This window comes from Parasteatoda tepidariorum, chromosome 1, assembly GCF_982258835.1.
Source record: "Parasteatoda tepidariorum strain Cologne lab strain chromosome 1, Ptep-v5.0, whole genome shotgun sequence".
NCBI classification, from domain to species: domain Eukaryota; kingdom Metazoa; phylum Arthropoda; class Arachnida; order Araneae; family Theridiidae; genus Parasteatoda; species Parasteatoda tepidariorum.
In genome coordinates this window covers 71,116,088-71,132,751 of record NC_141755.1, presented here as the reverse complement: position 1 = coordinate 71,132,751, position 16,664 = coordinate 71,116,088, and the positions used below count along the sequence as shown (strand labels likewise).

At 28.0% G+C, this 16,664-nt stretch overlaps 2 protein-coding genes across 4 annotated transcripts in view; one reads left to right on the top strand and one right to left on the bottom strand.

Annotated features, from left to right (window-relative positions):
* LOC122268941 (uncharacterized) overlaps window positions 1-3,415 on the bottom strand; it is a 53,872-nt gene extending 50,457 nt beyond the window's left edge. The window contains exon 1 of the mRNA XM_071179649.2: window positions 3,164-3,415. Within this exon, the coding sequence (XP_071035750.1) occupies window positions 3,164-3,190 (27 nt within the window). The 5' untranslated portion in view covers window positions 3,191-3,415. The remainder of the gene's footprint in view (window positions 1-3,163) is intronic.
* A 239-nt stretch (window positions 3,416-3,654) lies between these two features.
* Sec24CD (COPII coat complex component secretory 24CD) overlaps window positions 3,655-16,664 on the top strand; it is a 32,796-nt gene continuing 19,786 nt past the window's right edge. Inside the window, exons 1-8 of one of the 3 annotated variants that reach the window (XM_087166314.1) lie at window positions 3,655-3,900; window positions 6,729-6,852; window positions 8,770-8,894; window positions 10,573-11,298; window positions 12,447-12,555; window positions 14,704-14,831; window positions 15,003-15,141; window positions 16,501-16,616. In XM_087166314.1, the coding sequence (XP_087022440.1) occupies window positions 6,735-6,852; window positions 8,770-8,894; window positions 10,573-11,298; window positions 12,447-12,555; window positions 14,704-14,831; window positions 15,003-15,141; window positions 16,501-16,616 (1,461 nt within the window). In that variant the 5' untranslated portion in view covers window positions 3,655-3,900; window positions 6,729-6,734. Of the gene's footprint in view, window positions 4,378-6,728; window positions 6,853-8,769; window positions 8,895-10,572; window positions 11,299-12,446; window positions 12,556-14,703; window positions 14,832-15,002; window positions 15,142-16,500; window positions 16,617-16,664 lie in introns of all 3 variants that reach the window. The other 2 variants (XM_043049459.3, XM_087166315.1) reach the window with 2 other exon arrangements.

The window sequence follows — 16,664 nt, the reverse complement described above, 5'->3', positions numbered from 1 at the left end:
CTTCACATTTGACTTTTTTTTTATTTTTACTTAGAAGTGAATATTTGTCACAAAAAAAAAACAAATATTTTATTTGTGTGTCAATTATAACGAAATAAACTATTACATGGATTTGAAAATAATGTGCATTTAAAAAAACACCCAAAGGAATACAGAGTATGTGACCCAAGATAAAATACGAAGAAATAAATGAGAAATAATTTTACTTGTAATGAGACTTATAACAATTCAAATAGAGAATGGTTTATATTTTCTTGTATTAGGTTTTAATGTTAAGACTATAAATGTTAAGCAACATCTAATCTCTCCTTTTTTTATGACATCAACCATACACATGCTTATAAAATAAAAATCTTGAGAGAAAATAAATTTCTCTATAACAATTGATAATTAGTTAATATTCAAATAAAAAAAAATTCATACAAAAAGTTACAAAAAATTTAAATAGGTTTCAATCAAAATAAAAAAATTATGAAAAGAAAAAAAACCTCTCTCAAATTAACAACAATCGCGAAAGGACCGCAACTTGTTATTGGAAACCACAAAATTATCTATTTTATTATGTTTTTTATGAGTGCTAGTGAAAAAAAATCATAAAATTTTATATACATATTTACCAAATTATAAATACAATACTTATTTTATTTATTTCTGTACAAAATAAAAATAGTTAATTTGCTTTGAGTTGTCTTATTGCTTCTTTGATTTGTTACCGTTCTTTGAATAAGATTCATGGTCTGATCAAAATGAAATTTAAAAAAAAAAAAAAAAAAAACTCTTGCCAAGTTATTAATAATCTAACTATTTTATAATTGCGAAGGGACCACAATATTAATTTGTTATTGGAAAAGGCAAAATTAACTTGTTTATTATGCTTTTTACGAGTGTTGGTAAGCACTATTGGTAACAATATTCTGGAACATATGCTCCTGTACCCCAGAGTCAAAGGTCAAGAAAACTGAGATGGGCGGCCTTGGCCCTCTATGAGCTGTCGCATCACTGAATTTAGTTTAGGTAACAATAGTAATTTAAACTTTTTATGGCCCTCCAGCAACAGATAAGTACTAGACATACATACAGCAGCACTTGCAAATGAAAGTTAATTTTAAGAAACTGAAGCCAAAAGCTAAACATCAAATATAAACAGCACTACTAGGTTATGAAATCAATGGCATTGTAAAATTGTGCCTGGAACAAAATCAAATGGTAAAAACCTCACTTAAGTGTTTTAAAAAACTAGAACCAAAGTTTAAATAAAAAAGGTTACCTATTTAAGGAAAAGGAAAAGAGGCCTCAACATATGGGTATCTTGGTAAAACATGTCTCAGTCTTTGTTCTCCTCAATAATAAAAATCTCTACAAGACCCTTCCCCCTAATTTTTAATGGAACTACAGAAAAAATTCATACATCAATTTAAATTCAGATTAGCTAAAAATAAGTTCAGAGATTTCTTTTTAATTTTTCAAATATTCAGAAGATGAAAAATTTAATACTTTTCTCCCCTTCAAATTAAGAGTAAAAATAAATTATAGAACTATTTTCGTTACCATCGCCACTCCTACAAACACTTTATGTGTTTGACCCCCAAGCAAAATTCTGTATCTTGGGATCAAACTACAATACATAACTGTGACTATTAGGTAACACAATTTATTATCTATCCTGTTTTGATTTATGTAGAGTGCAAGGCTCAAAATTAGCATTAGTTCCTTTGATTCTGGAATACTGAGATAAGATTATTGAAAACGAGTTTTTAAATTTTTGGCTATATTTTGGTCTCCTTTTTCTTCTTGTACACAAAATAGCACACATTATCTGTATAGTAATTTTTCATTTAAATTCTCAATATAAACGTTTATAATAAAATCTATTTGACATAAAAATAGGCCATTGTAAATGGGATATTCCTATATCGGCTCTAGATATCCCACTTCAACTAAAATCTGCAAGGTACCATTAGGATTTCAAACCTGCAAAAATGTGTTGAAGTTTGGTTAAAAGGTAGCTATGAACTTTATTCTCTGAGTTGGTTCCTTTGTTATTTTTTTAAAAAAGTTACACACAGACCAGGCCAAGATTTCTGTATCGTGGTCTGCGACAGAAGTGTATCACCAAGACTTGGCGATTATTCTGTCAAGTTAGCAGATGTCTGCAAGATATTAAAAAGAACATCACAGAAAGGGACCAACTCAAACGATATAACTCATAGCCATCCTAGGCCAACTCTACATGTTTCTCTTTTAAAAAAAAATTTGGGGATATTTCCCTATTGTGATCAGCCACGCCAGCTACAATCGCCTAGGTGCCAAATTAAATTTGAACTGGAAATATTAAAATTTTTTTTTTTAGAAGTATGCCGGCTACGAGTCGTACCTTTCTAATCGCGCCCTTTTAGCAATATTTTTTAGTTTCTCGTGGGTTGCTGCCCAGAAGTTGCTAAGACTTTGAATTATTCTGCCACAGATCAAGATACAGAAATCTCCTAAATTTTTCCCATTTCAAATCAATTCGACGCCTTGGCTATTTCAGATTACGATACAGAAATATCACCCAGGCCATAACAATATCTATACAATATCCGTAAGTAACAATAGATATCTATACAAAAATCTTCCTAGTAAAAATGTTTATGGACTAGTAATATCCTTAATGTTACTGATCCTTTAGACCACTCTAACTAAATTTCTATCACAAGTAGTTAGTAGTCTTAAGATTTAAACCAAATTTTGTTTAAAAAAGAATTCATAGTTAAAAAAAAAAAAAAAAAAACCGATTAGAATAAACATGCTGAAACTTAACGCTCTTAATACTCTAGTGACATTTTCAAATTTAAATTGAAAGAATTGTCCTTTCTTGAACACTGCAATAGAGATATAATTTATTTACGAAAAAAAAGTTTAATAAGGCTTTATTATTAGTATTGAAAGGAATTTGTATTGCTGTATGCAGATCAAGTGTTACTCTCTTTGAGAGTGAAATCCACACAAAAATGAAATGTTTAATTTCGACGAGTAATATATTATAAATAAATAGTTTTCGGTACAAAATAAGATCATATTTATTTATTATTATGTGAAAAAAAATTATGTGACGCATATTTTTCAATCACGGAAAAAGGAAAACAAATGTTCAATCTAGCAATTTTGACAGAATGATGTTTACCTGTGAAGTTGTATGAGGTTCCTCCATGACAGCTACACTTAAATTTCTGAGTCATGCACGAAAGAAATAATATCCATTAGAGGGCACATCTTGAACGAAATAATATTATCCATTTGTAGTATGTATTAGAAATCTTACACCAACTACACACAATAATGAAACCATAACTAATTCATAAGAGACTATACGAAGACGAATTAAAGTTGGGTTGGCTCAGGTCGTTCTAGAGGTTAAAAATTATTTTTACAACATACGAATAATGCTAGAGATTACATGCCTTTAATGTTCGCTAGAGGACACTGCATCTTGCATAATTTTTGAAATCATAAATTCATATTTCCTCTATTAGATGCTTTTAATTTCCTTATAAATTTATAAAATTTTATTTAAATATGAAATGGCTTTTAAAAGTTCATTAAAACCATTTCTTAGGGGAAAAATTTAAATATTAAATGTTCAGAGCGTTACCTATGAACATTTTCTTTAACTACACCACCACCTTCCTTTTTATATATTTCACACTACTTTTAATTAAATATATTTGGTCTTCGAAAATTAAAAGTGAAAAAAATTGAGTTTGCGCAGATCCCAACCTTACGTGGCACGAAGTATTTCTTGTGATTATTATGGGTCACATTTGTTTACGTTACTAATTAAATTTACGTTATATTTGTCCCATGTATCTAAAACATTCAATATTCTTTACTGATAAACTATAAAGACGCAATAACTGCCTTGTAAGTAAATCGCTTAAACCGCTCGCCTTATCTGTAGAGGAACTCCATTTATTGTAGTTCTTCCTCCTTATTTTCATAATTAAGTTAAAATATGTAAACATATGAAGACTCTCTTTTAATTTTTCTTACAAGCCAAACTTTGGGTGGTAGCATTGCTTAATCAATACAAGGAAATAACTTGAAAGTAGAAGGAAAACTTATCTATCGAAATGAATTGTGTCATATTTTTAATGAAATCAGTAATCAATCGCATATTGTGTTGTCCAATTAAAAAAACATTGTTGTAAATAAAAGGAGAATATTTAGCATTTTTTAGAAATAAATAAATAATAATCTTAGAAAATGTTGTGTTTAAGCTAGTGATAGCTTTGTTGACATAATCCAGTTATAGCAGTGACGTACCAATTTGTGACATAGAAGGAATTAAAGAACCGGATTTTAAAATTAAATTTGCTGAATATCCATTGCTTTGCATTTGTAAACAATTGTTTATTTTGTTATTTATGTTTGATGTTTTATCTTTTCTATCTGAAATTAATGACTTGTAATATTTTACTATATGTGTGATATGTTTGAATTATTATGTGAAATTTTAAATTAATTTTTTTAAGAACTGCAAGCTTAATTTATCTTTAAAGTTATAAATGAATTATAAGAATTTTAAATTATTTCTGCAAGAATTTTTTTTTGTTTGTTTTCGGATGTTTATGACAAAGTGCATAGATAAGATTGTAGATAAGTAACTTTCATGTTTCGATCTAATATTAACTCTTATGCTCATTATAATTTAAAATTGAAGTGTTTTGGGGGGTGTTATCAGGAGATTTCTGTATAGGGATGTGTGGCAGAATAATCGTCAAGTCTTGGCAACTTTCCTGCTGCAGTCCCGCAAGAAACTTAAAAAAAAAGAAGCATCACAGAAGAAAAAAAAAATGTCACTGAGAAGGACCAACTCAGGTATAACTTGTAACCACCCCCTGGCAAACATATACAAGTTTTTTGTTTGTTTTTTTTTTTGTTGTAAAATTTGCAAGTTCAAAATCTATTGGACCTGGGCGATTGTATTTGCCATGACGGATCATGATACGTAAATATCCCTGTTTTCATATTGTGACCTATCAGGCTAGCTGCAATGGCCAAGGTGTGAAATGAGCTTTAAATGGGCAATTAAAAAATAAAAAAAAACATGCAGAGGTTTGCTTGATAGTGGCTATGACTTAAACCCTTTGAGTTGGTCCCCTTCTGTGCTTTATTTTTTTTTCAGTTTCTAGTGGGCCATTGCCCAGAAATTGTGAAGACTTGGCAATTATTTTGTTGTAGATCATAATACGGAAATCTTTCTGTGTTTTTTATTCTTGTAAAGCCAAAAAATCAAGTTATATTGCTAATTTTTTAAAAAATGCTTTCGCACGCATACAAAATCTCAAAAGTATCTACTTGCAAGAAAAAATAAACTCCTTTTACCACTTAAGCTTTTATCATATATTTTATTAAAATAAGCAAATTCAAGCATTTCGTTTTTATAGATTTTATTAGAAATTCATATTAGAAAGAAACCTTTTAATATAAGTTGAAAAGTAGTTAGAAATATCGTTAAAATTGCTAGTCACACTTTGCTAGTGTTAAGCTAATGGGTATAATAATTCCAGTTATGATAATTTTGTGTATTATTAAGCAATTAATATTGCTTAGTTAGCAAAATTTTTACACATTGAGAAATTTTTATAATTTAATGGAAATTTGTGTGCAATAGTTTTCCATTGATGCACGTTTTAATGTCTGTTATGTAATTAATAGTAATTCCTGCATTTCAAGCGAGCTCATTTATTTAATTGCCGAAACAATCTGTTTAGTCAGCTTTTTTTTTTTTTAAAATTTCTTATTCATTTCTAGTTTTCAATATGATTGCAAAAGAAAGTTTTAAAATGTTACTAATTGTATTGTATATTTATACATTGTAGAATTTTCTCAATAATTAATGTCTGTGATTTTGAAAGAGAAAGATGAAGAGAAAGATAGTGTTATTGTATCATAAGGAAATTATTAAAAGAAAAGAAAAAATACTAGATTATTAATCAGTAATTCCATTAAAAACTTTGAAAACTATTGGTCTTTAAGACCGAAGACTTCAGAATTTCGGTCCCTTTTTACTCAAGGGTCCCTATTTAAAATATGAATTCTCTCTCACTTTATCTATCTATTAATATTTATTCATAGTTCTATTTCACATTTTCATTCACTCTTTCATATTGACATTTCACATTCTATTTTTAAAATAAAATAATTTCAAAGGAAAAAAAAAAATTAGAAATCATTCACCTGCTTCAAGAAAAAGCTATGTAAAATGATATTGAGAATTATTTCAATTTTCTCTTTGATCTGCTAATAAAGAAAAGAAAATTTTTATTAATAAATTTGAATTTTTTTACAAATTTGCTTCTAGCTATCTTTGTTTCTCATGCCTTTTCATAATTTTTGGCGTTTTTAACGCACTTATAGCAAATAAATGTAATCACTGATCATTATAAGCTTTTTATATTTTATTTTTATTGAATATAAAGATTATTTTTTAAATGATTTTCCTCTATGATGCACTTTTATATAACATTACTGACTTTTTTAGAAATTTTTAATCTGATTAAAAGAAATTTTTAATTCAGAATCCCATTTTTATTTCGATGGACCCAACTTTTCAATGAGTTTTGGGTTCTCCGGAACCCAAATAAAAATGGAATTCAGTGAAAATCCATATAGATAAATAAGAATATTTGCTAATTATTTTCTTCATTGCTAATTTTGATTGAATGCTTTAAAAATTTATATTTCAGAGCAGCATGAATCCGCAGTACGGGGGTCCAGTGGGTGCTCCTGGCTCTTTTGGGCCGCCACTCTATAAGCAGCCTTCTCCTCAAAGTCCTTATAACAACTATGAAATGCAAGGTGGAGGACCAGGTGATTGATTTTTTCTTTATATTTGATTTTGTAAAGAATTGATAAGAATCGGATGCATTTAATTTTATAACTGTCATTGAACAGACGTCCCAAATTTGGGTTTACGACAACTAATGTTCAACTTCATAGCTTTGTAATTTTGAACCTTATCCAGAAGACAAGAGAATTCCCAGAACAAGTATTGGGAGAAATTTGCCTCCTTGGAGGACTTTTTTTGATGGAACTAACACACATTTGCTTTACATGGAGAGGAAGACCACAAAATTCGTTTAGCCTGATGGCAAGGGGACTCAGATCCATGATCCGTCTACCACTGAGGATATTTCGCATCAGCACTGTGGTCAGTGCAAACCGGATGCGGAATTCGACCAGCCATCGCTGGGTTTCAAACCCTGTTCACCTCATTGCAAGGTGAACTCTCTATCTCTTGAGCCATCTCTGCTCGATAATGCACATTTGAGTTTTTTTTAAAAATAACAAAAAATCTCATATAATTTTTAAAATAAATGTTTTTTTTTTTTTGGATATTGTATTGCTAATAAAAGTTATGATTTGTATTATAAAAGCAATAGTTCCATTTTTATTCGCTGAGTATAAAATGGTAATGTTTTGTTATCAGAGTTTATGAATGTAAGAAATTTCTTTTTGAAACTTTACTGAAAAATGTTTGTGATTGTTCTCTTGCTCTAATATACGAGTCCGGAGACAAAGAATCTGTGTGATATAAAAGTAAAGCTTCATAAATTACAAAAGAAAAAAGAGAAATTTTGTTAAATGACTTACAAGACTATGCAAAAAAACATACAAGTGCTAATACATTAATGGAAATATTAAGAACCAAATTTACTTTCATTGTTCCTTTTGTGTGTTTTGCAAAAATGTTTTCAAAATATAATAACTGACTGTTGATTTTTTTCAAGAAAAAAAACTATTAATGAAAATAAAATTGTAAATAGATCTCAATTTTCATTGTTATTCATCTGAAAACATTTTCATTGTTATTCTCCTTAAAACATTCTTGAAACTTAATGAACTATTTATTACTTATGAGCTATTACCTCTTATTAATGAACTTTTCCTTTTTGTCATTCATTAATACCGTTATTTCGCTGAGTTTATGATATAAAACATTTCATTTTGGTATGTGCAGTGTATCAGACAAGGTGGCCTATATATATATATATATATATATATTATTATTTGAACTTGAAAATTCTATTTGAGGATTGATTCTCCAAAATTTCATTATTACTCTTCGTCTTTTTATCTTTTGTAGCAATCTATTTTCATAATTTGAGACCAATAATAATTTCAAGAATTAACAATGCAGGTTTAAAACAAATTGCAAAAATGTAATAATAGGCTCAACATATGTTCTGCCTTTCAACCAAAGAAGCCGTTGACAAATTTCCTGCTTGCAATTGCCCTGCGAATATTCTTTTACAATGATCGATTGAAGTACAATTCCCCCTCTCTTTCTTTCTGTTGTTGCTGGTGGGAAGGAAAAAAAAGTGTAAGAAAAATTTGCCAGTCATTCTCTAAAATGAATGAGTGGTATGAAATGCTGAAATAATCTAGCTGGAAGATCAAGTTTATCCGAACTTTCAGTGAAGGTCAACTTCATTATTTTTTCTCTTATTTATTATTCAACTTAATTATTTCATCTTCTTGCAATGAAAAATTTTGCTGCAATTGTTATAAAAAATAAACTGAAAATTTCCCTAGGGCTGTCTAAATTTCTCTCAAGTTTTGTTTGTATGATTTGACATGTTCTGCACTTCTAGAATAAATTAAATAGTTGGAGACCTACTTCACAAAAAAAAAAAAGCAGAACTCATAAATTTTGGAGCATATTTTATTGTTAAAAATTATTTCAATTAAAATTAATTTTAGTGTTGAAAACAATTAATATTTCAGGTCCATATAGCAATGCAGGTACACAAAATGGCCCTGGGAGCCATTTTCCTGGTCAGAACTGTAACCAAAGTAATTCCCAAGTGCAATCAGCTTCAGTGCCTCCAAGCCATATGATAAATAATCAGGTGAGAGAAAAATTAACTTTTCTTAAAATTGACACCAATAGCTTTTAAGTGATTAGCTTATTCTTATGGTTGGTTTGTGGTTCTTATGCTTGGCTTGATACATTATTAAATCTTAATAATTACATTATTAAATCTACTTAGGCAGTAGTAGATTTTTGTAGAAGAAATTTATCTAAAATTATAAAATAAAACACAAATAAGTATGATTTTTCATTTCTCCACTACCTGACATTTTAGACAACAAAGATGACATTTATTTCTACTTTATTTTTCTGTTGGTAAAACTTTATATCAAAACTTGCTTTTGTTTCTATTTGGGATTTCTTTTAATTGATTTGAAGTAAATTTATACATATAATAAAACTGATTGATAATTCTTTAGATCTAGTTTAGATAGGTAAGTACCTATCTCAAAATAAATGTTAGATACCTTTGATTTAAAATAGTCACCTTCAAAAAGTGTGACTTATTACTTTAGATATATATACACTTTATTTGCACTGTGCTATTTATAATTGTGTAAAAAGTTATGTGATTATCCTTTGTATAAATTGGTCTTGTTTCACTTAAGTTATAAAATCTTTGATTTTAAAATTAAATTGCATAGAAAATTTAAGATTACTGTCACTTCAAATTATATACAGGGTATCTGCGCACCTGGAAAGTCATAAATTTCGGTATTAAACAAAATTTGTCATGAAATGTCATGATTTTAACTATTTTTTAGAAAAGATCATGGAAAGTCATGGATTTAGGTCGGCGAAAAATCTAATTTTTGAAATGGAATTTTAAATGGAAATGGAATTTTAAGTTAATGGAATTTTAAGTGTTCCGAATATTTGAATTTGTAGCAAAATCCCCACTCAGTCATATTTTATTAAAAGATAAAATGTATTATCATAGTCTTTCAAAAAATTAAAGAAAAGATATCATTTCTAGTGTGAATTATCTTTTAAACTACTGTGATTTCAGAATCTTTGTTATTTTTTTATTATTTTTTTTAATCAATTTCAAATTCTAGCTGAAGCAAGCCAGTCATTGGCTATTTTTTTTATTCCGAAGTGAGAACAGAAAAATCATAAATATTTCTTTCCTTTCCGGTGAACAGGAAAAGTATCTTTAGAATATAATTCTGCAGGAAAAAAGGGACAAAAAAATTATTTGCTTTTGTGTTTTTTTCAGCTATTTTATTGCTTCCACTCCTTCGTTACCCTCTTTTTTAAATTTAAAATCTATAAATATGAAGATGCAGAGTTTAACAATTTTGGTTATACCTAACATTTCAATTAATGTTGTTATAATGCTTCTTTAAATTTATTGTTGTGTTTTTGCCGGAGAAAATGGTAACTTCGCTAAGTCAACAAAAATTCTTGGAATTAGTCAGGAATTTAAAAATCTAAAATGTAGCAGATACTCCGTATATATGTGTTCAAATTATATATTCCGCAATATGTGTGTATTCATTTGTAAAATATTTAAAAAATATTTTTTTTATATATTATGTAAAAATAACATAAATTAATAACTTTTATTTACAATTTATGGAAAAATTATCCAATAATTTTATATTTTAACAAAATAACACTTTTTGTAAGCAATCATTGTTATAATAATACGTAGTTTATTTTCCAAATGTGTTAAACATAATTTTAATTGCCTTTTTTTTCCCTTCCCGCAGATGGCTCATGATTTCAATGCTTTACACCTTTCACAAAATCAAAACCATCCCCTATTAACTAACATGCAACCCAACCATAGACTTCCAAATAGTGCACCTCAATTGCCTCTTTCTCAAGGATCTAACATGCCATCTCAGCAGCAATATTGGCAACAAAACCAGCCTAGAATGCCCCCTCCACCCAGTGGCCACCCTGATAATAATGTAAAAAATATGCCCCCAAACTCTTTTGTTAATGCAAGAGCATCTCCTTATCCTCCTCCAGAAACGTCTATGCCCCCTGCACCTCACAACTCTGCATATCCTCATATGATGCAACATACAGAACGAACATTACCACCTCACTCTTCAGAGGCATTAAATCAACCTCTTATGCCCAAAATGCCAAGTGCTGATATGAATAATAGTTCAAATCAACAGTATCCTCCTCAAAGACAACCAGCGCCTTATGTAAATGGCACTGCAGAAAATGGCCCGGCTTATGCACTTAATAATCAGTATCCTCCTCATTCAAATTCGAACATGCATGCACGTTATCCTCCCGCTTCATCATCTCCGAGTCCTGCTTCTGGAAACCACATGGGTACATCTGGTTCTCAGTTTGGTCAACAGAATAATTCTTATCCTCCACAGAATAATTCTTATCCTCCACAGAACAGAGTAGGTTCACTTCCTCAACCTCCAGCGCAAACTAGGAGATTAGATCCAGACCATATGCCTAGTCCAGTAAGTTAACACTTGAATCTATTTGTATTTATGGTTTGATTTTAGAGTCTATATGAACATAAAGTATAATAGTATCTGTTATTTCTATTTAAAATTTATGGTATGGTCTTAATTTTTTAAAAATATCTTAATTGTCTCAATTTTTAAGGCTTGTAATATCAAAATGTGTAAGTTACAAGTTGTAAATTCTAATGGAAAATCGATTTAAAGCATACAAAATTATAGCAATTATTGAATTTTCAAAATTTAGACTTATTTTATTGTTTTCAGATCAGTTATTTATTTTTTAATAAAAATAGCTTTTCCATTCTAATTTAATTTTATCATTTTTTTTTATTGGATCCTCTTAGATTTGAAATTAGTTATGATTTTATTTAATTTTAACATGACTGTTTGTCTTATAACTGCTTCTTAAAGTTTCTGCAGTAATCAAGCTTTTTAGTGAGTAATTTATTTAAAGAAATAATAATGTATATTAAATAATTTTTTAAAAAAAAAAGTTTATCAGAGCAAAATTTTATATATTTTGCTTGAATTTTTATCTCAGTATTTTCTTGAAATGTTAAAATAAATAAGTTAGTTTGATGTTAAATATTCTTTGTTAAATTTGATTGTTTGCTAAGTTGGCTTTAAAATAGCTTTTTAAAAAGATTCTATGTTACTTTCATAACTTATTATATTCTAAACTAATATAGAATAATTATATTTTTTAAGAGAATAGCTTTAATTTGAAATTTAGTTTAATTAAGACATAGATATCGATACAGTGATCATGTCAGTGTTGTGATTTGTCGCTGATATAGCGGTCAGGAAAGTAATTTTCGGCAATATAAATTGAATATGGTTAAAATGAACTTATTTTTAATTAACGTCTTTTTTTAAAAATAAGTTTTATTTATTTTTGTTTAATCTTCGTAGTATTGTTGCACTATAATTTTGGGTTAAAACCATTTGATTTTATTAAAAACAGCATTATTTACAGATTTATGAAGATGTTATATAGCTTCTAATTAAAATATTTAATGAATAGCATTTTATTAACTAACCATTTAAGTAGAATATCTATATAATCAGTAATCCAAACAGTTTATTTATAGCAAATACTTGATATATTTTCACTAATCATTGAAAATATTTTTTTTTCTTAGATTCAAGTTATTGAAGATGATCAGAAGACAAGAAGTTGTCCATTTTCTACTGCCCAAAGGGGGCTGGTACCTCCTCTAGTAACAACCAATTTTACTGTTACAGATGATGGTAAAACATTTTTTTCTTGAATTTTTTGAATAGGCAAATTTTATTCTTATGACAAGACGTGAAACAGTTTTTTTTTTTTTCCTTCATGATTGATTTCATAGCACCATCTGTATTTTAGTTTTATAATGATCAACACCACGATTGAAAAGATAATATTCAAACTTTAGATCTAAAAATTTGTTGATGCATTTAAATTGTTAAAATTTCTTATAAATTTTTCTAGCTTATACCATTTATTTTTATGGTGCATGTGAATAACTTTTTTTCTTGAAATAACTGTCTGAAAAATTTAAAAAAACCTTTATCAAATTTATTGTTAGAGTAATCACTTGTATTAATCTTAATATCTGTAACCTTTAAACTTTATCAACAGAACTTGTTTTTTTAAATAATTCTGAATTATTTTCCCTTGTTTATGCAAAGCAATATTAAAAGTTGAACTCTCTTGAATTAATAATACTAATAGCAGGATTGCTGAGTGAGTATTTCAAGCACTAGATTGGTTACAACTCTTAAAAGTTTTAGTAAGAGTAAAAATAATCTTTGTGGGCATAAGATTCTACTTCTTTCTCTACTTTTCTTCTTTTTCTAATATTTCTTTAAGAGAAATATTTTTGTTTCTGATTCAATGATGTTTAAAAAAAATAACGTTTATATAAGTTCCTATTCTACACTTTTCAAAATGTATAGCAGAAACTTTTTTTCGAATTTCTTTTTAAGGTTTAAAAAATTGTGAAATAAAATGCTAAAGCCAAAGATATTGATAAAAATATGAGATCAGATGCTGTACTGCTAATTTATATTTTTCAATGCAGCTTATTAGTTGATCACTCAAACAATTATAGTATGTCAATTGAACTGAGATTTTTATGGTCTGTTTTGTAAATGATTTGTTTTCTATTTATTTTAATACTTTCTTTTACATAGTAGTATAATCTTATTTAATTGAAGCTTAGTTACAAAAAATATGCTATATTTTCTGCTCTGTCAAACTTAAATTTAAAAATATTATTTTAAGCTTTTTGTAAATTATGTAAAGTTAATTTTAATACTTTTCTGCCTTTTAATTTCGATAACATAAATTTTCAAACGCTGTGTTTTTAATGTGATATATTAATGTTGCTGTAATAAGTTAAAAATTGCTCTTAATATAGTGTCAATTTTTTTACTTAACACCCCATGAAATAGAATTTAAACAGAAATATTGCTAGTGTTTAAATTTGCTGCACACAAAATAGTCTTTTTTTAATTTCAATCTTTTTCTCGCATTTTTCATCTTTTTCTTCTATTTTGTAATCACAGGCCTATCTTAAGGGTGTAAAAAATGTAATTTTAATTTTATATATTATGTGGGAGCAATACCATTCATTCAGATCTCATGAAACTAATGCAAAATTAAGTAGCAACTTTTTGTCCGACTCTCCTATGAAATTCCATAATTTGTAGCATGTTATAATTGTTTTGATTTTTCAATTGAAATATTCACAATTTCGATTTTTCAATTGTAGATATCACAGTATTATTAAACAAATATTTTTTTGGTATTAGTATAAATTTAGTTAAAGTGAAATCTGAAATTCCTTAAATTGGTATCCTTTTTTATTTGGCAATATTTATGTTAAATAATTGACAATATTTGTGTAAATAATTGGTATTCTGTAGGCAGTAATTAAATGTCGTTTTCAGAATATTGTAGTAAATGAAGTGAAAAAATATTAATATTGGGGGTTTTCTAATTAATGCTAAAGTAAAATATTATGGCTCAAAACAGATTCATCAAGGCTGTTCAAATCAAAAAAGAAATTAAAATCTAAAAAAAAAAAAAATTATTAATGTTATTTATTAATAAGGTTATTTATTAATAATTATTATGGTGGTTTTAAATAAATTATTAAGATGTAAGTGGTTTTAAAGAATTTAATCTCTTTTTTTTTTGCTCTGATCGATCTCAATAATGATTCCTCCGATTTCTACTGCATATTTCTTTCTCTCTGATTTCAAAATTAATTGAATGCCCTGTATGATTTTCTTTTCACCTTCTGCATTGCAGTTAATTCAAAAAAATTTAAATTTAAGACAATCATTTTTAAACATCCAGTATGTATTTTACTTTACAAGTAGGTTTATATCATATTTTATTTGTTTTAGGTTTTTGTAGTCCTAGATACATTAGATCTACTATTTACAATGTGCCTACAACTGCTGATATGCTGAAGCAAACTAATGTCCCGTTCTCCCTTATAGTAAGCCCACTCGCTCTACCCCATGTTGATGAAGTAAGTTCTTGTTCCTATTGTTCTATTGAATATATTCCTATTGAATTCCTATTATAGAAAAATTCTGTAGAATTTTCTTTGTCTTTTGCAAGAAAGAATTAATACAATTTTTTATTATTTTTTTTTTGCCTGATATAATATTTAATGTTCTTTCAATCATATTGTGCGCAGCATCATCCTCCCATTGTAAATCCAGGAGAAGAAGGTCCTGTAAGGTGCCATAGGTGCAGAGCCTACATGAGCCCCTTCATGCAGTTTATTGATGCTGGCAGGAGATTTCAATGCATGCTATGCAGAACTACAACTGAAGGTATAATGGTGCATTATGTATATATGAATCAAGCTATATTAAGAAACAGTTATTTTTTTTTTAATAAAAAAAAGGCACATTTATTTATCAACCACACATAAATTAATAAAATAAAAATACCCGTAACGGGTTAGTATAAACCTCAAATTCACAGTACAAAAACCATCTCTTCATAAATCAACAACTTTCTAATGTTCCATCGAATTGCCTCCTACTTTTATTTTTAATTTATCTAATTTTTATTTATCTGGTATGTTTTGTTTCTTTTATTCATGCTTTTGTTAGCCAGATATTTTTAAATACTTTTACATATCCGTAAAAGTCCATCATTATGACAATTTATTCACCATCTATCCTAAAAAAACAAATGAACGTTACCGGAAGTCTTGAGGTCCTCATCGGACGTCATAGCATTATAGAGACTATTTCTTTTTCTAAGGATTCGTTTGTATATACTCGGAATACTTAGTTTTTCTTGTATATACTCGGAATACTTAGTTTTTCTTAACTTAATTTTTGTGAGTGTTTTTTGTGAAAAAATGTGCTCATATTTTAAAATATCGTATAAAGATATAAAAAAAAGTACTTTCGGAAATTATCCTAAATTGATATGCAATTACATGATCGTTAAGATGCGGATTTACGCTATTTGGTTTACACCAGCAGAAATTCTTCTACCTGAATCTTATACTGGAAGTTGAAACAACCTCTGCAAATACTACCTCCTACCGTGGAGAACATGAAACGTGGTCGAGAATAAGGTGAATAAGAGAATAGGAAATTGTTATTGCAACCTTGTAATATGCAAATGCACATTTAATGTTAAAATAGGAAAAAAAAAGGACTAAAAAATGATGAAATAAACATTTTCACTTTTTTCTTGATGCCAGAAATAAATGAAAAGGCTTTCAATGTAAAAATTTGTTGTAAGGCTTTTGATGTAAATTTTCACTTAAACAGCAAAAAATGTATTTCCCTTAAAATTTTTTTTGTTGTGATAGCAGAAAGCTTGTAATTTTTAATCTTTGATACTGGAGTTTTAAGGAAGAATTGGACATTTGTCCAGATAACTGACTTCTTGCCATATGCCATACTCGTTATATCAAGCTTTTATTACACACACACATGTATATATATATATCTGATTTTGATTTAAAATGACTCTTGCAAAGAATTCTTAAATAGATTCTCGTTTTTTTTTCTTCCAGAAAAATATACAACATGCATTCAAAATCAAATGTTGTATATGTTTGTAAATTAAAAGGCATTAATTCACCTCTTTTAAAATTATTAGGAAAAGTGATATGTTTTAAACTTTTTGGGAATTGAAATTTCGTAACTTCATTTTTTCTCTTTTAGTTCCTGCACACTATTTTACTCATTTAGATCACATGGGGGAAAGAGTCGATAAACTAGAAAGGGCTGAGTTGTGTTTAGGATCTTATGAATTTCTTGTGAACAAAGATTATTGTAAGGTAATTATCTTTTATATTTGTAAAATAATACCTTAATGCTGCAGAAGA